The following is a 25,184-nucleotide window of genomic DNA, read 5'->3' on the forward strand; positions in this document are numbered from 1 at the left end:
GGTGGGGGAAAGGAAAAAGGACACACCCAAAGTTAAGACACCACAGTGAAGTGATACTCAGTTTCAGAATTTTAACTATTTCTATTTTCGGTACTCTTTTCACGGTCAACGAATTCTTTAACTTCACACCAGGCCCAGCGTTAAAAAAAAATGTTCCTCTGATCCTAATTACTTAGGTTACTTCATTTAGTAATGGGTAAGTCCAAAATGGAGAATTACTTCATTCAAAGAAAGGTTTAAGTAACTTTGGTGTAGAAGAGGGCCAAACTCAAATGATCAGTGCGCAGAAGAAACTCTGGATGAGCCAGACTCCACTCCTCCCCTCCCCCAAGAGGCCAGGAAGTCAGGTAGCGCCTGACTGTATTAACGCAGCAGTTACCTGACACAGAAGGCTACCAAGTTACCTGGACCCTTCTTTCAGTTTAGCCCCTCCCTAGACGCCCCTCTCTCCTTGGTGCCGCCTCCACCCAGGAAGTCTCTCCTCCCGCCCACCCCCATCCCTGCAGTCCAGCTCCCATCAGCTTCCTCAGCCTCATCTCCAGCCCACCTCCGTATTCTCGCCTACTCTTCTCATCCTCGCTTACCTTGGCCACATAGTCTTTCACCTCATCCAAGTCTCCGTTTTTCAGGGCCCACATGAACTCTTTGTCGCACATCACTGCAGCGGGGCAGGCCGGTTGGCCGGGCAGAAGATGAGGAGGCGGTGGCAGCAGCAAGCGGATGCCGCCGGGCGAGAGGGAGGCAGGGCCGTGCGAAGCCGGAGAGAAGAAGAAGAGAAGGCGGGTTAGGCTGCCAGGCGGGCGAGGCAGTTGGCCGCGGCGACCGTTCGGGCGGGAGAAAGAAAGTTCTTTTGCGGCCACCGGGCCCAGCAGAGCAGGTTCCGCCCGGCCGAGGAGAGGCAGGAATCTTTACACTTCCGGTTCACTCCCCGCTAGGACCCTCCCCCAACTTCCTCTTCCTCTTCTCCTCCGCGGAACGCCCCTCTCTGGGTCCGCGGCGCGAGCGCCACTAATGCGCATGCGCAATGTACAGGCTGCCGGGACTCTGGAGTGGAGGGTAGGAGCCGGGGACAAGTGGGCGGGACTGGGAGGCTGAATGAAGGAGGCTCAGGGGAGGTCAAGACAGCGAATGGAAGAAGAGTGAGAGTACTTTCGATGGGATTAGGACGCTTCTGCACCACCATTAATGGGAAAAACTTTACTTTTTAAAAGACATAATCTTGGAGGGCATCTTGCTGAGCTTCTAAAAATGTATAGTAAGAGTGTTTGATTTGAATTCCTTCTTCCTTGCCTTTTCCCCTTCCCTCCCTCCCTTTCACCCTCTCGCTCTCCGTCATCCAGTACTACTGGGCTAAAAACGATGGAATAACGCTATTCCTGCCCTCCAGGAAATCTTCAACACTAAAACTACAATGTAAATTGAGTGTGTTAACACTATGTATAATGTTCCCTGGAGCAAAAAACTTTAGTGTGTGGCAGGGAAAAAAAAAAATTAACTCATCTTCCTGACCAGTAAATGACGTCCAGGCATTCAGTTTGATGCCATAAAGTGGAGCAAACCAAACTGTCTATTACAATTTGCGTTTTTTAAATTTACTGTTTGTTTTTAATGGTTTGAAACTTCAGGACTGTCCTGGTGAAGTCAGTTCGGTTCTTCCTAGGGTTTAGTTGTAATGCCATAGTGCACAGCTACCACTTGAATTGTTCCTCACAACCCTAATGATCCAGGCATGCGCACATGAGCATAGATGCAATAAAAGCTCTTATTGGAGCTAGAAATATACGTATAATATATATACATATATAACTATTATATATAAAACTCATATATATAATCTATTATTTGTAACTCACTAAACACATTAACCAAGCTACTTTACCACCATTGCCATACAGTGTAGGGGTTCTGAACAGACTCTGGAGCCAAATTGTTTAGTTTGCTATACAGGTCCCACTTCTTGCTAATTTTGTGTCATCTTGGGCAAGTTACTGAACGCCCTTCTGCTTCAGTTTTCCACATGTGTAAAATGGGGGTGTCAGTAGTGTTTGGAAATGTATTTTTTTTTGCTATCATTTAGAATAGAATAGCAAATAGATTTCAAATCAAAAGAAATCCCTCCAAATATTAACAGCTCCCTAGATTGTCATTTGTTAATTTTACTCCTTGATAATGATAATTAGAAATACAAGTCCACATACCCAATAGTGATACGATTTCTGGAAACAAATCTCAAGGGGGAGTTTGTTAGGCAAGTCCTAGAATCTCCATCTCTTTTCCAACAGACTCCCACCTGTGTGATTTCTGAGTTACATCATGCTGAGAGCTCTTGATTTATATCTTTGGCCGGGTGCAGTGGCTCATGCCTGTAATCCTAGCACTTTGGGAGGACAAGGCTAGAAGATCACTTGAAGCCAGGACTTGGAGACCAGCCAGGGAAACAAAGTGAGACACCATCTCTACAAAACATAAAGATTAAAAAAATTAGCTGGGTACAGTGGCGGACATCTGCCTTCCCAGCTACTTGGGAAGCTGAGGCGGGAGGATTACTTGAGCCCTGGAGTTTGAGGCCACAGTGAGCTATGATGGCACCACTGCACTCCAGCCTGAGTGACACTGCAAGATCATCTAAAAAAAAAAAAAAAAAATCTTTAACCAGACTTTTCCTCTGTGATCTATTCTTATATTTAACTTCTTACTCATTTGGATTTCTCAAACTTAACATGTCCAGAAAAGGATCTGGACTCCTGTAGATGTTAAACCTAGTTGTCCCCCACACATCTCTGTAAATGGCGCTGCCAACCACCCTATCACTAAAACCAGAAACATGGGAGTCATAATTGCTCTTCCCATTCTCAACTTTTCTGTTATTCAATCCATCAGTACATCTTTCAAAATATGTCCATTTATTGCCATCTTCACTATTACTACTCCCTGTACCCTCACATATCCTGCACCCCTGCCACTGTCATCTCTGTCTACACTGCTATGATGCTATGTGCTGTGATAGCCTCCCATTTGGTGTCCTATTCTCACTCATCCTTTTCTAGATAATTCCCCACTTTGGGAGTTACTCTTTTAAAATTTAAACATGCACTTGTTCTGAGACCTTTCAAAGGCTTCCTATTGCAGGTAGGTTAAAATCCTAACTACTTGATATGGCCTTCATGGCCTTCTGTGCACTGACTGCTGATGGTAGGTGATAGTATCTCTTATCTCATGACACTCCCTTGCCACCCCCATTGTTTCTTTGATTTTGAAATATCTTGTCTTCTGTCAGTTTCAAGCTAAACCAAGCTCATTCCACCCTAAGGCCTTTATGCTTCTTGTTTCTTCTCTGGAATGTTCTTCATCTAAGTCTTGTTCATTCCTTCTGACTTTTGAGGTTTCAATGCAAACCTTCAGAGAGACCTCCCAGACCACCCACTTTAAATAGGTCCTTCAACTACTTACATAGCCCAGCTTTTCCCCCATTTATAGCACATATCACAAGTATTTTAATTATCTTTTTTTGTTTACCTGTTTTGGTAAGTATTCATGGTGTTAAACAAATAATTCCTTTGTCTGCCATTCTGGGCACAAGAGAGAATTGCTCTTCCTGGCTTGTAGTTGAATAATATCATGTAACTAATTTTGGCCTGTTAGTTATGAGCAGACGTGAAATGAGTCACTTCCAGGCTTGTCATTGTAAGACCCGTCAGAACTCTTTCCTTCTACTACAGCAACTAGCAACATGCAAGATAGTGGCTACACAGTCTGGGTTCCTGCGTAACTACAATGAGCAGAGCTCTGTCACCATCCCATAATGGATATATAGGATTAATATGAATTTAACTTTTATTGTTTTCAGCCATTGAAATTGTGGTGTTTATTACTAGAGGAACACTGAACCAATCTTGACTAACACAGAAATTAGTGTCAGAATGGGAATGTTACTAGAACCAAAACTTTAAATAAATGGCATTGGCTCAGTGGCTGGGGAGTACACAACAAAGGAAGTGATAGGAGAAGCCGTAAAGATGGTGATTCATACTCACAGGAGTGAAACCTTTGGCAAAACTAATAATATGGGGAAGCTCTAGTAGTTCTAGAGGAAAAGGCCAGAAAATGGAAAGCTGGTTGCATGTATCAGTAACTATTGACTATATAAAATACTGTTACTGGTGGAGGGTGTCCAGGTTCTTGGCACTGTGAACAAAGAATTGGACAAAATGCACAAAGCAAGGAAAGAATGAAGCAACAAAAGCAGAGATTTATTGAAAATGAAAGCACACTCTGTAGCATGGGAACAGGCTGGAGAAAGTGGCTCAAGGACCTGGTTACAGAATTTTCCGGGGTTTAAATACCCTCTAGAGGTTTCCCATTGGTTACTTGGTGTACAGCCTATGTAAATGAAGTAGTGGCCCGCAATCAGTCTGATTGGTTTCAGGAGGGGACCAATCAGAGACTGAAGCAAAGTTACAGTTACACCCTATGCAAACGACTAATTGGTTGCAGAAAGTGACGCATCAGAGGCTGAAGTGAAGTTACAAAGTTATACTCCTATGCGAAGGAAGACTTGGCCTGTGACCAGCCCGACTGGCTGCAGGAGGGGACCAGTCAGAGGTACTTACAATTTTTTATCTGCCACCCAGAAAAGATGGGGGTTGCAAAGGAAGTAGCCTTGAGTCCATTTGTTACTTGGGCATGGGAAGTTGGGGTTTTCCTTTTGATTTAGTTTTAGGAAGTCAGTGTGAATTGGCCTTAGATAATTAAAAAAGATTTAATTAATCTCCCTGCCTCCAGACCCTATTCTCGTGTCTCAATACTACAGGAAATGATGAGTTTAGAAAATAATTGTCCAGCTTGCAGTTAGGAATGAAAGTGATTATAGGGAGCTATAAACTTGGAGACATGCACATTTAGAAGATGCAAGTGATTCTCATCATTATTCATTAAAAACAAAACTGAGATGAGCAACAAAGGCTGATTAGAACTCAACCTCTTGGCAAGGATCAAATTACGGGTGTGATAGTCACACCCATGACTAAAACCTCCGAATAGATTAAAGTGGTACCCCATGAATCTTTTCAGTTGAACAACATGGCACAGGTCTTCCCATGACAGAGCTTGATAGATTCAAGGTACCCACAAGAAAGAAGTAAAAGAGAAAGTTGTGACTTAGTGCAGTGGAGACACACACAATCATGGTATGTGGAGCTAGCTCGAATCAAATATGGAAGAAGCTGGCTAAATTTTTGAGAGACATGCCAAAATAGCTATCAGTCAACACTAAAGGAAACTGTAAATAGACTCCAAGTGGGAGTGGGGCTTCAACCTTCTGTGGACAGAGTTGTTTGAGAATGCTGCTCAGACTCTAAGGAGAACACATTTTCCAGTGCTCACTTAAGGACAAGGAGGCCGGGTATAGTGGCTCACGCCTGTAATCCCAGCACTTTGGGAGGTCGAGGCGGGTGAATCACGAGGTCAGGAGTTTGCGACCAGCCTGGCCAACATGGTGAAACCCCTTCTCTACTAAAAATACAAAAAATTAGCCGGGTGTGGTGGCGGGTGCCTGTAAAATCTCAGCTACTCTGGAGGCTGAGGCAAGAGAGTCGCTTGAACCTGGGAGGCGGAAGTTGCAGTGAGCCGAGATCACGCTGCTGCACTCCAGCCCAGGAGACAGTGCAAGACTCTGTCTTCAAAAAAAAAAAAAAAAAAAAAGATAAGGACAGGCATAATGTGGTGTAAACCCAAAAGTATCTGAGACAGGTCCTCAATCAATTTAGGAGTTTATTTTTCCAAGATTAAGGACATACCTGGAACAAATGAACGTGGAATCGCACAGTCTGTGGTCTGTGCCTTTCTTCAAAGATGATTTTGAGGCTTTCAGTATTTAAAGGGGAAAAGTGGGCTGGAGGAGAGAAAGGGAGGGTATGATAATCCACATGTTGCCGGAGAAAAGGAGCAGGTAGAGAAATAGTCAATTGTGTATTTGTCTCATACTCAGTAAACCAGCATACTTTACATAAGGTGAACATAGAGAAGCTACCTGTGGAGATGTTTAACCTTTTATCTGTTGCTGTCTGCTTAGGAACAAAAAGGAAAGTCAGCTTCTTGCATGACTCAGCTTTCAGCTTAATTTTTTTTTTTCTTTTAGCATTGTGAACTGGAGTTGTTTTTATTTTCCTTTCACATTTTGCTGCCCTTCTCTTTTTAAAATCTTTCAGAGAAAGCATTTTAGAAGAAAATGAGTCTCTGGTTTTGTCTGATCTCTCATGCCTAGGACAGTTTATTCCTAGAAAGACAGGTCCCACATTGTTAGGAAAGCTCATTTTTAGCAGGTTGTAAGGTCTCCCATCCCACAAAGAAAAAAAAATGGGAGAGGAAGAGAGAAAGAAAACAACAAACAAACAAAAAGTGAAAACAGTCTTGGAAAACTGATATAGGCCATATTACACTGAAGTCCATACATCAGTAGGCAGGTATAAAAGTGGTTTATGTGTATAAATAGGTTGCTGTTATTTTCTTGCAAAGTTTAAGTTGTCTAGCTTCAGTTTGCATGGCTTTAAGAAGAGCACAGCTTAATTCCTAGTGATTTCAAGTCAGGAAAAGTGGACAAAAAAGGAAAAAAACAAGGGAAAAAATGGAAAACATTAGTTTGGAGAATTGTAGTCAGGAAAAATTTTAGAATTCAGTCTAAATTGTGGAAAATAATAAAAATCAGAAACATTAGGCAAGACTAGAATCTAATAACAGGTGTACTATAGTTTAGTTTGAAACGTAATTTTTCTGTCTCCAATTTTCAAATTTTATTAAAGACAAAATCATAGTAGGACCAATTTATGTTTCAGATAAGTTTTAGTTCTATTTACTTGGCTTGATTATTTGCATAAAGTTCAGCAAGAATAATCATTTGCCATGCAGCCTCTCTCTTTCTCTTTATAAAATTGGCTTTGCTGGAAGCTTTTCATAAGGAATCTAAGATTTAAGCTTTTTAAAAGTCTTGAGCCCAGCTAAGAATTTACTGTGCCTGCAGATACCTGTGTGAATTGGGTGAATTCCTCTTTTTTCAAGGTCCCAAGAAAACTTGAGTTTCCTGGGCCTGTCAGAAAGTGACATTCTTTACTTACCACAAGTCAGGACTCTGCAAATAACAATGTATGATCCCAGGTTTTCCAAGGGGCTTTAATTGGCTTTATAAGTCGGCCTCATTTTCTCAAGGTCATCTGAAAATGTCATTACAATCAAAGTCTTGATAAAATCACCAGTGTCTCCAATTATGTTCTGTTGTAAAAGAAAATAGATTCTTATTGAATTTATGCAAAGAACTACATTGTCATAAACTAAGGATATTCACCAAATAGTTTCCAAATTCTGAAGCAATTGCAATGGAATTGTTTTAAATTTTTCTTATTAGAGTATACTTTACTCAATTGTTAAAAGCTGTAAACAGCTTAAAGAAGAGAAAACTTCCTTGACTCTAGAAAATAAAACAGAAAGAATCAGCAAGTGTTTTAGACAAAAAGCCATAAAAGAGGATTTCAATCTTCTGTTAGTTCAGTCCGTGCAATTAATTCCTGTTCTGCTCGATATTGGATCAGCAATCCTCCTGAATACATCAGCTCTCCATGAGAGTTCTGGGAGTTTTCTTTCTCTTTGTTCCAATGGCATATTTTCTAAAGATATTAGAAACCTATATTTAAGAGTACTCCTCAGAGTTCTATAGCTGATTATAAACCGCCCTATAAAAGGATGAAGTAAAACAATCATGGATGACAAAAGTCTTAGAACGGTCATGGGTAAAGATACAAATGACAAGGAAATTTGGTTACTTCTGTGGCAGACAACAGTTTTACATAGCAATTATAATTATTACTGATGATATATACTAAGACATATCAGAACCTCAGGAATCTCATACAATTTTGGAACACATGCTAATGACACATTTATATAAATATAATCAAGCCAGTTGCAGTGGCTCATGCCTGTGATCCCAACACTTTGGGAGGCCAAGGCAGGTGGATCACTTGAGGTCAGGAGTTTGAGACCAGCCTGGCCAACATGGTGAAACCCCTCTCTGCTATAAATACAAAAATTTGCCAGGCATGGTGGCGGACGCCTGTGATCTCAGCTACTCAGGAGGCTGAGGCAGGAGAATTGCAGGAACCCAGGAGGCAGAGGTTGCAGTGAGCTGAGATCGTGCCACTGCACTCAAGCCTGGGTGACAGAGTAGGTGAGACTGTATCTCATAAATAAGTCAATAAATAAATAAATATTATCCAAATAAGTTTAAACACCATTTTATATTTGACAATGCCTCCTGTATGATTTTTTTATACCAAATAAGCTGAATATGTCTCTTTTGGACTTCAGGGGACCTAATATCAAAACATTAATGAAGCCAAAAGGATTGAATTTATCATTTGATTTTGGAAAGTCTGTCAGATATTAAAAGTTTAAAACTCTTGGTATCACAAAATAGAGTCACAAGTCTTGTAAAATAAGTCATTTATTTAGCCAAAGTGATAACTCAAAGATTTCAAAAAAAAAAAGGCAAAAACTTTTATTCTTTGAGAAAGGAAACTTACTTTCTCAAACAATAAGCCCTAATAATATTAAGACAGCATGAGGCATTTAAATCTGTCTCTCAAATTTCATAAACAAATCTATTACATTTTATTTTTTGGTGTTTTTTTTTTTGGTTTTGTTTTGTTTTTGTTTCTTTGTGAGACAAAGTCTTTCTCTGTTGTCCAGGCTGGAATGCAGTGGCATGATCTCAGCTCACTGCAACCTCCACTTCCTGGGCTCAAGTGATCCTCCCGCCTTAGCCTCCGAGTAGCTTAGTCCTGAATAGCTGGAACTACAGGTGTGTGCCACCCCACCAGGCTAATCCATTATATTTTAATCATCTTGACCATAAGATATAATTTCTATAAACTTTTTAATAACCTTTTTTTTTTTAAATTAAAGAGTGGGTTAATGCTCCAAGAAAACCTTGTCAATCTGACACAGGGGCTCAGATGCTCATCTTGCATAGTGTGCCGTTGATATTAATTTTTAATTTACAGAGAAACTTTGAACTAATTTTCTCTCCCAAAATCAGCCCTATAATCTCACACACTCAGTGTGTGATTTCACACTACTTCCTGGGCCTAGAGGGGTTGAATAGTTTTAACTTCATGAGACCCTGTGTCTCATGAATGCAGTTTACTTTGATTGTCATATTCTCTCAGGTCTGAAGATAAGGCTTTAACTGATGTCAGTGCTTAAGAATTAGCAAGACTTGGTGTCCATTTTAGATCCGGAGTCAAACCCCTGTAACTTAACAGCACAAAGACTTTAAAAAGAATACAGAAAATTACATGGATGTAATAACCTTAAGTTTTTAAAATCTCAGTTTTTTAGGACTTGAATAATTAGGAAGAGTGTGGCCTAGGTCATAAGTGAAAGTTTTTTATTTAATAGAAGAGTTTAAAGCTAAGAGCACAGAATGTTATGTTGGAAGAAGACATTTTCATTAGACCTTTGGGATAAAACATTTTTAGCATTGGGCCACAACTACAGTTAGAACCTGAGGAAAAAAATTATAAGAGCTCATGAAAAAGTTGAAGGAGAGAGTTATTATCTCAGGCCTTCTCAAAGGGGAGAGAAAGCTGAAAACAGCGAGACACAATAAAAGTTGAGCTTTTGGGTTAAAAATGTTAAAATCTCATAATTTTATAAGAATAAATTAATACTTTAAGAAAATTTTTTCTAAACAATTCTTCAGTTTATTAATATATATTTTTAATATTAAAGGCAAATCTCTAGAAAGACTAGTATAAATAATTTCCTTTTAATTATAGCCAACTTGATCACATAAAGTTTTTTTTTCATAATTTCTTTATACAAACTTTATTATGACTTACACAAACCATTTATAACATGGTTGGACTTCCGGTTTCATCCCACTTTCTTTAATAACTGGTCATTTTATTTTGGGACAAAAAATTCATCACACAAGATTCTTTCTCATATAGAATTTTTTTCCTTTTAACTTTTTTTACCAAAAACCCCCCTTTATATTCATAATTTTCTTTACATTTCTCTTATTTACTGGTTCTGTTTACCTTGTTTTATAAATAACCTTTAAATAATGTTTGACTTAGACAAAAATTATTTTTTTAATAAGAACACCTCACCTCTTTTTTTTTTTTCTGAGATGGAGTCTTGCTCTGTGACCCAGGCTAGAGTGTAGTGGCATGATCTCGGCTCACTGCAACCTCCACCTCCTGGGTTCAAGCAATTCTTCTGCCTCAGCTTCCCAAGTAGCTGGAATTATAGGTGCCTGCCACCATGCCCAGCTAATTGTTTTTTGTATTTTTACTAGAGATGGGGTTTCACCATGTTGGCCAGGCTAGTCTCGAACCCCTGACCTTGTGATCTGCCCACCTTGGCCTCCCAAAGTGTTGGGATTATAGGTGTGAGCCACTGCGCCCAGCCAATAAGAACACTTCTTTTAGAAAAATGGTTTCCTATAATGTAATTTTTAAAAAAATCAGAAATGACCCAGACATTTAATACATATTTATTATTTAATTTCAGATTCTAAGGTATATTACAAGTTTATTTGCAAGCATTTATTCCATTACATTTGCCTAATAAATTTTTTAGTAGTTTACCTAGATTACTTATGAAAATTGTGATAGTCATCATTTAAAGTTATTCCCTGTTAACCATTTTTATAACCTGTGAATTTCAGGTGTTTATACCTAAGTAAGAACCTTAAAGTTAAATAAATGTGTGTGTGTGTGTGTGTGTGTGTGTGTGTTTTGCAAACAACTCAGGATTTAGCTGTTTTCATTAATCCAACAATATTAAATGCCTTATTTATCAAAAAAATTGTACAAAGATAATTCCCTTTTGGGCTGCATTTATAACTTTATATGCAAAATCTTGACACCTTATAATATTTAGCAGAGATAAATACACAACCACTTGACCAAAAAATCTAAACAATAATGCAAGAGTGTCCAATCTTTTGGCTTTCCTGAGTCACATTGGAAGAAGAAAAATTATCTTGGGCCACACATAAAATGCACTAACTCTAGTGACAGCTGATTACCAAAAAAAAAAAAAAAAAATCACACAAGATAATCTCATAATGTTTTAAGAAAGTTTACGAATTTGTGTTGGGCCATATTCAAAGCCATTATGGGCCACATGCAGCCCAGGGGCTGTGGGTTGGACAAGCTTGCAATAATGTATGTAGACAATTCTAAAGAAATTTCTACTATTATTTTACTAATAATTTTAAAGCCTGCCTATTTATTAAAGATTTACTTAAGTTATATAAACTTGAGAATCCTTTGGGCTTATTTACTTAATGAATACTCCTTTATTTTTAAACCAGTTTGGTACCTTATGGCCACAACACATAACAAAACACATGTATGTGCATGTAAACACACCTAAGCACACATACACACCCATAAAAATAAAGATCCTATAGCCTTTACTTTGGAACTCTAACCATGAAATATCAATACAAACTCACCAGTTTACAAAAAAAAAAAATGGTTGGATGTGAACAGTGGTTTTTATCTCCACACCAGTAGCAATGCAATCAAGGATCTCCATTTTTCTAAGAAAAAGAGAATGAATTATTATTGTGTTTTTTTTTCTCTTCTTTTATCTTTTCTCCATTTTCCCCACCCTCTACTTTCTGCTTAGCCCTTTAGAAATGCAATTATAACCTTTTACCTTCCTTTCACCAGACACTCCCTGCAGGGAAAGTTCATCTGTGTGCTTAGAAGCTTCAGGGTGGAACTCTCACCCATGAGGAGGTTGCCTGGAGAGACAACGGTCAATCTACAACCCAAAGTATACCTGCTATGAAAATCTCTCTCACTTGGAGAGTTTTGGGCACCTTTACAACCTAGTTCTGTCCAGGAAGGTGCCAGCAGTTGTCAGCTCAACCACCCAGCAGGTAAGGCACTGAAGAGTTATGTGGACCCCCACCTGCTCACTTTCTTCCCTGTGTGCCATTCATGTCAAGCCCCCTTTAAAAAGTGTCTGTGTTCTGCCTCCAAAAGCAAAGTGGCATCCTTAAGGCAGGAAGCTTATTCCCCTAAGCTGGCTTTGGAATAAAAAGTCACTTTCTTTATACCAGACCTTGTGCTTGTTAATTGGACTCTGTAAGCAGTGAAAAACTGAAGTGGTGTTTTGGTTACAGAAAAGTCCTCTAAACTAGAAAAAATTACATTTTCTTAAGCAAAAACCACATATTCATGTTTTTTGTAAACTTCACCAAAAACATCCTATTCTCCTGTTATTCTAACTCTTTTTTTTTTTTTTTTTTTTTTTTTGAGACAAGTCTCACTCTGTCTTCAGGCTGGAGTGCAGTGGCATGATCTCAGCTCACTGCAACCTCCACCTCCCAGGTTCAAGCAATTCCCCTGCCTCAGCCTCCTGAGTAGCTGGGACTACAGGTGTGTGCCACCACGCCTGGCTATTTTTTTTTTTTTGGTATTTTAGTAGAGATGGGGTTTCACCATGTTGGCCAGGCTGGTCTCGATCTCCTGACCTCGTGATCTGCCTGCCTCAGTCTCCCAAAGTGCTGGAATTACAGGTGTGAGCCACCACGCCTGGTCTATTCTAACTCTTAGTAACCCTACTCCCAGTAAAAAACCTAGGATTACTTAATTTAACATGACATGACTTTAAGATTTTAAATTATTGGAGGGAATTTTGAGACTATATTTACCAAATTAATCTTACCAAAGATTACTAAAGTCATGTGAACTGAAAAGCCTCTGAATTAGTTTCTATTAGTCTGATAAATGCTTACTTTTCTTTAGGCCAATTAATTAGAGCTCTTTTATATAATTGGTAGTGAAATATTTCCACATACTATACATGAACATATAGGCATATCAGACTCAGACAGACAGATCTTATGGATTTAAAGTTTTTTATTTGCCTGTTTTCAAAAATTTTCTCTTCCCTACTTTAGACTATTAATTTATTGATTACCTCTTCCATATCCTACACAATTGTTAACGAAATTTGGATCTCCAAAGACCTAACTTTAGGTAAAACAAGGTAGACAATGTACATCTCAAAAGCACATTTTTAGATCTAAACAAAGGCAAGGTCTGTTATATAAACTTTAAGCCATTGTTTTCCCCTTAGTTAAAATTCCTAGTGGTTTAGTTGCAGAGACATAGATGCTCTTAAAAAAAAGATTTTGGCCGGGTGCAGTGCCTCATGCCTGTAATCCCAGCACTTTGGGAGGCTGATGTGGGGGGATCACTTGAGCTCAGGAGTTCTAGAGCAGCCTGGGCAACATGGCAAAACCCCGTCTCTACAAAAATACAAAAATTAGCTGGGTGTGGTGGCTCATCCCTGCAGTCCCAGCTACTTGGGAGGCTGAGGCAGGAGGATCACTTGAGCCCAGGAGGTGGAGGTTGCAGTGAGTGGAGATTTGCCACTGCACTCCAGCCTGGGTAAGTGAACTGGACTCTGTCTCAAAAAAAAAAAAAAAAAGAAAAAAAGAAAAGGTTTCCCTTAATTATGTAAATTTCCTTTATTAAAATAACTTAGTTTGATAGGTGGTATTTTAACTGAAGCTTCATTAGATGACTGGCTTTAGGATGGAGCCTTTTAAGGAACAGGGCCAAGAGAGCATGTACAACTTTCTTATATTCGAGAATGTTCAAAGAAACAAGCAGTCCGCTGTAGTAATGGTCATTTTCTGTAAAATCCTCAGCTACTCCCAACACTGTAGCTCTTGTCCACTGTTACACACACCAAGGTCAAATCCTCTTACAGTACAGGGTAATCTCCGGTATCCCCAAAAAGCCAAAGAGGTCAAGTAATGCCATACAAGAAAGCAAAACCTTACACCTGAGAATAATCTGTCCATGACTCTTGAAACTCCACAAAGAAAGCAGAACACCTCAGAAAAGGGTGAGTGGCACATTTATTCTGAGTTCTTTAAGAGGTCCAAGTCATTAGGAGCCTTGTCTAGATTTTTTTTTCCACTTCTTACCGAAGGTGACAAAAGAGGAAGAAGGAATAGGGTTGAAGAAAAGTAAACAAAAGAACAATTTTTTAAGAAAGGAAGCAAACAGAGAAACAGTGATTTTTTTTGTTTTTCAGCTGTGAGGAATTTTAGCTAATTCAGAGGACTTGTTCCCATAATTTGTAATTCTCCTTCAGATTTGACCAAGTCAGGTAAAGGTGGTCAAATCTGATGGGAGAAAGACTGAAGCAACGATAACAAACCAAATAATATAATTACTGAGCGCTCTAATGGTAAAGAGGAATTAAGACCAGCTGGTTGTCAATCTTAACTTTTAGTCATTAAGGAGAATTTTCAAGAGAAAATCCCAATTCAGCTACTTACCAGGAGTGCGGCCTAGGCTCAAGGCTGCTTTCTACCATCTTAGAAGCAGATAAAAACCTCAAACTTGCCTTTCCTCTTGGAAGCAAGCTGAAAATCCAGAAAGGAGTTGCCTGCACTCCATCAACATGGAAACAGAAAAACTTTCCTTGTTGGAAGTGAGTGAAACTCCAGAAAAGGAGTTGTACAGCAAGATAAACCTTAGATCTCAACCAAATTTGGGGAGATCAGGGATTCTCTGGAGAGGAAAGCTCTGCACCTCAGCAAATTGTCCCATTGGTTTGAGCAATAAAGATAGTTCAAGCTGGTACCAAGCATTGATAGATTTGTTAAAGGTCAGGGCCACCTCCATTCAGAGTTCCCCATGTTGGTCACCAATTTGTAAACCAAAATGTATCTGAGACAGGTCTCAATCAATTTAGAAGTTTAGTTTGCCAAGATTAAGGACATACCTGGAACAAATAAACGTGGAATCACAGGAAGTCTGTGGTCTGTGCCTTTCTTCAAAGATGACTTTGAGGGCTTCAGTATTTAAAGGTGAAAAGTGGTTGGAAGGGAAAGAGGGAGTGTGTGATAGTCCACATGCTGCAAGAGAAAAGAAGCAGATGTGGCAATAGTTAATTGTGTATTTGTCTTGTGGTCAGTAAATCAGCACTTTATATAAGATATGGTGAACATAGAGTGGCTACCTGTGGAGATGTTCAACCTTTTGTCTGTAGCTATCGGTTTAGGAACAACAAGAAAGGCAGCTTCTTGCATGACTCAGCTTTCAGCTTAAGTTTTTTTTTCTCTTTTGGCATAGTAAATCAGGCCCCACGTTTTACTTTTTTTTCATAGTGGAAAAGAACCCCTCTACACTTTGGGAGGCTGAGGTGGGTGGGTGGGTCACCTGAGGTCGGGTATTCGAGACCAGCCTGGCCAATATGGTAAAACCCAGTCTCTACTAAAAATACAAAAAATTAGCTGGGCGTGGTGGTGGGTGCCTGTAATCCCACCTACTTGACAGACTGAGGCAGGAGAATCACTAGAACCCAGGAGGCAGAGGTTGCAGTGAGCCGAGATTGTCCCACTGCACTCTAGCCTGGGCATGACAGAGCGAGACTCCGTCTCAAACAACAACAACAACAACAAAAAAAAACCGTACAAAACCCTGTAGAAGGTAGAGCTAAGACCACAGGAAACAATGTGCTAGTGGCGAGGGTGGGGGTGGGGGGGGTACCATGGATCAGGATTGAGGCCTAATCAAGGAACGTTCCCACCCTGGTTGAGAGGACCCTTGCAATGTCTGCTGGGCAGGATTCCGAGTGCCACAGAGTAATGATGGCTGTCTGTGTCTCATTCTTTCCCTTTTCGAATGGGAGTGCTTATTGTAGGTATCCTGGGAGAATTCCCTCAGCATAATTAAGAATGTGAATTAATCAAGATTCATGCCTGAATATTCCGTCACTCCACCTTTACATGGCAATGGGCCGAGGCAACACCTACAAACAGGATCTACATATTACTCAAACCCAAAGAATTTTGAGGTCTGCTTCAAAACACCAAAAAAAGAGAATTATCTTAAAAGATGGCCATGACAGTTATAGCTGGGATCATGTCCTTTTATTTTCATGTTACAAAAGTAATGCATGAATGCACGCTTATTTTTTAAAAATTTAGGAAAACATCATTGTACACCGAGTAAAAAGTGAAAATATCCTTTATTGCAGTCCACAATCTCTTCCTTGCACAACCCCACTTATCTCCCCATAGACAGCCACTGAAATCGTTCAGCAGAACTGATGAACTATGGTATAACTCTTAATGTGAGATAGGAAAAACATAACAAAAAAGGTTTTATAAGTGTATTGTATAGACATGTGTACTTAGGAAAGTGCTAGAAGGAATCAAATATTAATCATGGCATTCACTGAATTGTGGGATTATGGTTTTCATTTGCTTTCTTCCTGATGCTTTTCTAAGTTTTCTAATTTTCTATATAAAAATGCTAATTTTATACTTATGTAGAGCAGGATTTATGTCCAATTCAATTGAAGGAGTTTCAAGTCATTGCAGTAAAAAGTTTTATAAAAGTCAGGTGCAAAGAAAGAGTAATGAGGTAGGCCTACAAGACAGTCAACACAAGAAGAATTTACAAGTAATTCAATAAATACCTATTCAGTGCCAACATTGTTTTAGGAGTTAAGAAGAAAATGGTGATTAAGACAGGTAAGATCCCTCTTCTCATGGACATAAATATGTCACAAAGGAGGAAGATTATGAATAATACATCAATAAGATAATTCAGGTAATATCTAATGCTATGAAGAAACTAAAGAAGGGCATGGTAATAGCACATGCTGTCAGGGAGCAAAATCTGCGAGACAGGGCAGTCAAAGAAGGCCTCTCTGGGGCCTTCGGAGCTGAGACTTGTATGCGAAGGACCAACCTACTAAACGCTCTGCAGCCAGAGCATTTGAGGCAGAAGAAACAGCTGTTGCAAAAACCAAGGCAGGTATAGGCTTGGTTGATTCAGGGACTGGGTGGACTCAGCTGGTATAAATCTGTGAAGGCAAGTCCTGATAGTAATGTGAACCTGTTGAATGGATGGTAGTTACACACATTGAAATGTCTGCACTTTTGGCAGGGATTTTCTTGAGAGGAAAAAGTATGACCTATAAAATATTATTGACAAAGTTTTCAAATGTGGCAAGAGCAACTGCAGTGCTAAAATGGTATTAAAACCTCACAGAAGCCAGGCACGGTGGCTCACGCCTGTAATCCCAGTATTTTGGGAGGCCGATGTGAGCGGATCACCTGAGGTCAGGAGTTCGATACCGGCCTGGCTAACATGGGTGAAATCCCGTTTCCACTAAAAATACAAAATTAGCCAGGCGTGGTGGCACACGCTTGTAGTCCCAGCTGTTCAGGAGGCTGAGGCAGGAGAATCGCTTGATACCAGCAGGTGAAGCTTGCAGTGGGCAGAGATCATGCAACTGCTCTCCAGTTTGGGCAACAGAGTGAGACTCCATCTCAAAAACGAAAACCAAACCAAACCAAAACAAAACAAGAAACCCACACAGAAAGCCTACATGAGTATAAAAGTCAGTTTTCTGTTTTCCTTTTTTTTGTTTGCTCATAATCTAAATGTAGATTCAGTGTCATGAACAGCCAAGACATTTATAGTTAGTTACTTTTTTTAATTTTTAGAAACAAGGCCTCTCTCTGTCACCCAGGTTGGAGTGTAGTGGTGTGATCGTGACTCACTGCAACCTCAATATGCCCGGCCCAAGCCATCCTCCTGCCTAAGCCTCCCGAGTAGCTGGGACTACAGGTGCATACCACCACACCCAGCTTCTTTCTTTAAAAAAAATTATTTTTAGTAGAGATGAGGTCTTGATATGTTGCCCAAGCTAGTCTCCAACTCCTGAGCTCAAGGGATCCTCCTGTCTAGGCCTCCCAAAGTGCTGGGATTACAGGTGTGAGCCACCACACCTGGCCATAGTTAGTTAAACAATTTTAAGATGAGATCTCAAAGAGCCCTTTTCTTCACCATGGCTGATTAAGCTCTCTAAAAGTAAGGTACAGTGTCAACACTGAGGTCTAGGCAGCAGATGCTGAGTCAGCGAGCAGTAATTGTCTAAGACCTGAGTTGAGTCAGAGATCTTAGCATACAGGCCATGTTGTGTGTGCGTTTGTTGGGGGTGGGATGAGGTGGTGTGTGTGTGTGTGGCTACGAATCTGGAAGGCCACAACAGTTGGGCTGGACAAACAACTGGAATGATAAATGTGGAGCTAGAGCTGCCTAGGTACCTCTGCTTCAAAGGATCCAGCTTCATGTTTAAAACAAGAGTAGGCTGTGCTTCAGTGGCTTAATTTATGGAAGGTGGAGACTGTGAGGGGCCTTGAAATTATAGCTCTGATCCTTCAGAAACTACCTACCAAGGATTGGGTCCTGGTGGCAGCAGCAGACTCAGAGCGTGGCTGGTTTAGCTGAGAGAGGATGAATCATTTTAGGAAGATGGTGAGTGAACTTGATGAAACAGAGATGTTTAGTTTAAAGATAAGGGGGATCCTGACTTTTTGTAAAGTTTATTATGAGCAGAACATTACCGAGATGTTTGAATTTCTTCATTTTTGTAAATTATATTTCAGTTTTTTGGTGTTTTAAATTTTTAATTATTTTTAAATTAATATGTATTTGTACATGGAACATGTAAAATTTTGATACATGTATGCAGTGTGATTTAATGTGATTAAATCAGGGTATTTAGGATATCCATTGCCTGGAACATTGATCATGTCTTATTGGTTTATTCTTACTGCCTTGGTCTATAGAGGCAAATGTATTGTCACAGACAGAATAGAACCAATTGGAAAGTGTGCTGGTTTTTCTTTTATTAACCACAGCTATGTGGATTCTGGTGCCAGGCACCACTAGTCACTTTTGGCAGTACCTGAATTTTAGGGCACATCTCTGGTTGAGATGAATAGTCTTTGAAATGTTAGCTTTGCATTCCTAAATATATAATAGAAAAGGCAAATGTCAGTATGACACAGGTGACAGCAGTTGCTGAAATGGACCCTGGATTCATTGTAAAACCAGGTGGTTTAGGAGACAGAGATTTAGATGGCAAAGTCTGCTATACTGAGTTGAACAAATAAAACCTTCTTAAAGGAAGAGCCAAAATCTTGATGGACTATTAAACAGCAACCTGTCTTGATGAGCAGGCATCGATAACCTGTCAGTGCTGGTTACAGTAGCAATAAGAAGACAATATAACCTCTACTCAGATGCATCAAGGATAACTTCCAAACACATGCCTGTAGCTGGAGGGCAATGGATTTTCAGTTCAAGTTACACACATTGAAATGTCTGCATTTGTAACACTTCTGGCTAATAATTCTGAAATGTCTTGCTTTGTATTTACTTACTGAAGAATACATATGGGGCAAAGGAATCAAATTCTGTAAAATGCAAAGATGGGTTACTAGGAAACATACATAAATATACACAAACAGATACTAATGTATGTAACTGAGCAATTAACACCTATAATTTACTTTCTTCCAAATAGATTCATTTTAGTCTCTGAAGCAGTTCACGCTGTTGACTCTGGGCAGTAGCATCTTTTCCTCACCTCATATTGCCAGTAACTGGAGCAATACGAGGTAGGAAGAAGATGTCTCCATGACCTGCTCCTTCAGAAGCTCTGTGCTTCACCAATAGCCAACTGATAAACACTTTCCAGTGCCCAAAGCCAAAGGATTGTGATTGTTCTTTATGTCACTTATTTCTTTATAGCTTTCCTTATGTGGCTTATTTTCTCGTCCAATGCTGGAGGATAAAGAAATGAGGAACTACTTCTTTGGGAAACTTCAAATGTTCAGATCCAGCAGTGAACTCTATGAATAATTATCTCAGTGTTGCAAGGTCCTCCAGTAGGAAGAGAATGAATATTTCTGCCAGTTTTAGGGTAATTTACTAAGGGAAAAAGAAGGCAATTCCAACTTCCATGAGCTGTGTCTTTATACAACACAAAATATCTAAGTCATAAATAAAAGTCTTATAAATGTTAAGACTAATGAAAATCTCATATGTCAATATGTTCAGCACATTTCTCTTGATTGAATAAGGCTTGGAGCATAATATTTCTGTTTTAAAGATTATAGACATTTGTTCTTTCTTTGATCTATTTTATGTCAAATTTTTGTTCAATAACAAATCATAAGATTGTTCTTATGAGACAATGTGACATTTTATGATGATTCATTTTATTTTCTATCCCTAAGCATTGTATAGTAAAAATTTGGAACCACATATATGTATATTTTCTTTTCTTTTCTGTTTTTTTTTTGAGACAGAGTCTTGCTGTGTCACCAGGCTGGAGTGCAGTGGCAGGATCTCTGCTCACTGCAACCTCTGCCTCTGGGGTTCGAGCAATTCTTCTGCCTCAGCCTCCCGAGTAGCTGAGACTATAGGCGCACGCCACTTTGCCAGCTAATTTTTGTACTTTTTGTAGAGACGGGGTTTCACCATGTTGGCCAGGATGGTTTTGATCCATTGACCTTGTGATCTGCCCACCTTGGCCTCCCAAAGTGCTGGGATTACAGGTGTGAGCCACCACACCGGCCTATATGTATGTTTTCTAGTAAATTTGGGGAGGGTCCAATTGTAATATGACTCCTTCTCTACCCTTCGAAATATGTAACTATGCAGATTCACTTTCTGGGTAGGAGCAAGTGTAATACAGGTTGCATGTTATAGATATGCTGATTTTGTAGCTTAAAGTGAATGCTTAACTGGCATGCATGCCATGAGACAGCCTTGTCACGGAGGCCTATACATATTAATCACAGGACAGTAGATTGTGGAAAGGAGTTAGGAAGGAAAAGAATAATGGTAAAAACAAACATCCTATTGTTTTATAGATTGTCAAATGCTTTTACATGATTTCACGTGCACATCAAACCTACCCTATGAAGTTGGTTTTGTTGTTAAGTCATTTTGCAGTTGTGGAAACAAAACAGAGAGAGATTCTGTGACTTTCCAAGGCTGTATAAGCCGTAGGTGGAAGAGCTGGGTGTCCATGATGGCTTCAGGACTATACTGTTTAGAAAAATCAGAGGAAGACATACGTGGGTTGGTAAGCACTGGAGTTGTGTTTATTAAAGTCCCCAGTTTCAATGCACATAATTGAGTAAATATGTTTCAGAATTTTCAGAACAGGAGATCTGGGTGTGGCTTCATCTTCCACAGTCCACGTTTGAGGATGAGATCAGAAAGAATCTTGCTTTAATGACCTGGCAGCCAGAAAAGATGTCACTAGGCCAGAAGTTGAGGAGGAAGAGTTATGGAGTGAGAAAGGAAAACTGGAAATGCCTATGAAACTCATTGTATTCCTATCAGAGTGCTCAAATTCCAAAGTATTGACATTTTGGGTCAGATAATATTTTGTGGGGAGCTGTCCTGTGCATTACGGGGTGTTGAGCACCATCCCTAGCTTCTACCCACTAAGTGCCAGTAACATTGCACCTCCTCATCCCCAATTGCATCAGCCAGAAATGTCTCCAGGCATTGCCAAATGTCCCTCAAGGTACAAAACCACCCCTGATTGAGAACCATCGTTTAAGATGAATCAAACTGAATTAAGTAACCAAGATTGTATGCTTCAACTTTACCTGCTGCACATGGATTCCACATGGAAATTTTTTCCCCCCTCACACTGTTGTAAAGTATTTTTTAAAGCAATGAGATAAGCTTACCAAATGTATGCTTATTGGACAACTTTCTACAGATGGATAGCATTAGGGAAAATAAGAAGGGCCATTATGGTGTTAAGGAGAAAGACTTTGGGAGAAAATTCCAAATTCTGGAGACACTGGCAGTAGAATATTACCCAAGGCAGAAACTTCCTGAGTCTCCTGCTTTTACATCAAATGAGGCTGTTGGTAGGCATGTAAAATGGTGTAATCTTTTTGGAAGTCCATTTGGCCTTGACTCTGCTGTCAGGGGCTCCTTCTCTAATGTATGGAAGAGCCTCTACTTCATATCAGTCTCACTGGTACCAATCACAAAAGCCCAGAACTACTCATTCCGAAGTTTCTGTTGAGAGAAACTCTCATAACTGTCCCCTAGAAAAATAAAATTAAAATACCACAAGCAATAAGATTTTGAACCTCTTCTAAGGAGGTCATGAATAGAGACAACTTAATTTTTAAAGGGCAAGAGGCTTGTAATATTACAGCTTCCGAGTGTGGAAAGGGCACAAGGCTTAATGGAGAAATATAATAAGCAATTAATGATTTGCTGGTGAAGGAATCCATCAGTGTAAAAATAAGGACACCAAATAAACCAAACAACTAGTATCTTGACCATTGTTTTATCCCAGCTTCAAAACTACTTTGTAGACCTAGAAAGGAATATAATGAGAGATATAAATCCTTGCCTTGAGAGAACTTATCTGCAGGAACTTATTGAAATTTTAATATGTGGATTAAAAAATCATGTTCAACAAGGAGAAATCATTAATGGCTATTCTAGTGGACATTTGCTTTTAAAATTATTTTGGCTGTCCAGCATGGGAATGCTCATTTTATGTCTTGGAAATTACCCTCCCAATGAGTCTTGGAAGGAGGCAGACTTGCCTGTAACCATAGAAGAAGAAAATGCCAAATACCAGCTCTTCAGGCATATATCTGAGACCTAGCCTTCATCAGTGTGATGGAGCCAGCTGAGAACACAGTGGTGTTCTTACAGCCCACCAGTGACGTGCGAGCTGGAAGAATCACGTTCTGTAGGAGCAGCAGCTGGAGGAGGACTGAGTTCCTTAGGGTAGCTGGCCGTGTGCAGCATCTGGGACTAGGGGCCTTGGCAGAGCAAGGGGACAGAGGATTCTACCTAGTGATTTTGGGTGTTGTTATCAGCTGCACAGCTCCCTGTCCATTTTCCAGTTCTTTCAGTGATTCTGGGAGCCACCCACTATGTTTTTAATAGATTCCATTTTCTGCTTAAGTCAGCTGGAGTTGATTTTTCTTGCCTGCAACGAAGAACCCAGAGTGATACAAGCATTAGCTTGTAAGAATTACATCAACAGCCTTAGAAGCAGAAAATTTGTTTTCAAAACAAAATTGGGTTATTGTAGTAGTGATAATAATAATAATAGCTAACATTTCTTAAGTATGTACTCTGTGCCAGGTGCTGTTCTGTAAAATGTTCACTGCACTTACTAACTTGTTAAATCCTGACAATAATCCTATAAGCAATCTGAGACACAAAGGAGTTCAAGTACACAAATGGTAAAAATGCAGACTTAGGCTTTGAATCTCAGCATTTTGACTTCAGGGCCCATACTTTTTTTTTTTTTTTTTTTTAGTTGGGGTCTCTCTCTCTCTCTCTCTCTGTTGCTCACACTGGATTGCAGTGGCGTGATCCTAGCTCACTGTAGCCTTTAACCCCTAGGCTCAAGTGATCCTCCCACCTCAGCCTCCTGTAGCTAGATAAGACTACAAGTATGAGCCATCATGCCTGGCTATTTTTTTTCTATATTTTATTTTTTTATTTTTAGAGGTGAAGTCTTGCTATGTTGCCCAGGCTGGTCCATGCTCTTAACAGTTATCAAGTAAGAATCTGTCTACTTTGCTAAGAAACTTCCTTTTCCATAACTTTAAATTTTTTTTCAGATTTCATTAGGGAAAGAATCTCTATTTCTTCTTTGATAATTTCTAACACAAGACTTTATCTTCCACAGTGAGGAAAAAAGGGGCTACACTGGCATAACTCAGCCAGAGTAGAGTAGGGTCTTCACCCTTTCACTCATTCATCCACTCAGCAAATATTTGATAGCTGCCTGTGGTAGGCAGACTCCTAAAATGGGTCCAGTGATCTTTGCCTTCTGGTGTTTATGTTGTTGAATCATCCTCTCTCCTTGAGTGTGTGCTGGCCTAGTGATGTGTTTCTAACCAGTAGAATGCAGCAAAGGTGATGAGATATTACTTCCCTGATAGTTTATGTAAGATTGTAACTCCTCTCTTGCTGTTTCCTTCTTGGCTTGCACACATTGATTAAGCAAGCTGCCACAAAATAAGCTGCTATGTTGGGGTGGCAAAGGACTTGTGGCAGCTTTCACCCAACAGCCAGCTGGGTGCTGAGGATCTCCTTCCAGTAGCCTTTGAAGAACTGACCTCTGCCAACAACCACGTGAGCTTGGAAGCAGATCCTTTCCCAGTTGAGCTTTCAGATGAGATCCAAGCCCTGGCCAATAACTCGATTGCTGATCTGTAAGAGACACTGAAGCAGAGCACATGCCCAGCTAAGCCACGCCCAGGGTTCCTGACCCCACAGAAACTGTGAGATAAGAATTGTGTGGTGTGTTAAGCTGCTACATTTATAGTAATTTGTTATGCAGAAATACATAATGTATGTAATACTTTTTTTTGTGTGTGTAGCACTTTTTCTAGATAGACCAGGTCCCTGACCTCCTGGAACTTTTGAAAGAAATGAACGTGATAACTTCAGGTAGTTATTAGAACTTTGAGGAGAATAAAACATGGTGATGCTATAGAGCTATTCTGTCTAATGGGGTAGGCCCTACCCATACACAGGGCTATTTAAATTAAAATGAAATAAAATTAGAAATTCAGTTCCTCAGCCACAGTTACTCGGTTTTAAGAACTCAGTAGCCACATGTACCTGGCTGGTGGCTACTGTATAGAACAGCACTTTAGAACATTTCCATCATCACAGGAAGTTCTACCATGCAGAGCTATTGCAGAGAATGACTTGAGGAATGAGTGGGTTCTCTAAAATGAGAAGCCAGGGGCCAGGCGCAGTGGCTCACACCTGTAATCTGGACACTTTGAGAGGCTGAGGGGAGTGGATCACTTGAGATCAGGAGTTTGAGACCAGCCTGGTCAACATGGTGAAACCCTGTCTCTACTAAAAATACAAAAATTATCTAGGTGTGGTGATGGGCACCTGTAATCCTAGCTACTTGGGAGGCTGAGGCAGGAGAATCACTTGAACCTGGGAGGTGGAGGTTGCAGTGAGCTGAGATCGCACCAGTGCACTCCAGCCTGGGTGACAGAGTGAGACTCCATCTCAAAAAAATTTTAAAAAGATGAAAAAAAAAATGAGAAGGTAAGGAAGGCTTCTCTGAAGGGGAATTATTTGAGGCAAGACCTAAACAATAAGAAAAAGCCAGACTTTCCAAGCACAGCTGCATTGTAAATTAAAAACAAATAAAGAAAAAGCCAGACCTGCAAAGATCTGGAGACAGCATGTGCTTGGCAGAGGGAACAAGATGCATGAAGATGTACGGCAAAAACCCTCAGGGTG

The 25,184-nt window shown here is 39.9% G+C and overlaps 1 protein-coding gene across 1 annotated transcript in view; it reads right to left on the reverse strand.

Annotated features, from left to right (window-relative positions):
- MTPN (myotrophin) overlaps positions 1-1,011 on the reverse strand; it is a 49,893-nt gene extending 48,882 nt beyond the window's left edge. Inside the window, exon 1 of the mRNA XM_003261380.4 lies at positions 585-1,011. Coding sequence (XP_003261428.1) covers positions 585-656 — 72 coding nt within the window. The 5' untranslated portion in view covers positions 657-1,011. The remainder of the gene's footprint in view (positions 1-584) is intronic.
- Positions 1,012-25,184: the final 24,173 nt, after the last annotated feature.

The sequence above is a fragment of the Nomascus leucogenys genome, chromosome 13 (genome assembly GCF_006542625.1).
Source record: "Nomascus leucogenys isolate Asia chromosome 13, Asia_NLE_v1, whole genome shotgun sequence".
In the NCBI taxonomy this organism is placed as follows: Eukaryota; Metazoa; Chordata; class Mammalia; order Primates; family Hylobatidae; genus Nomascus; species Nomascus leucogenys.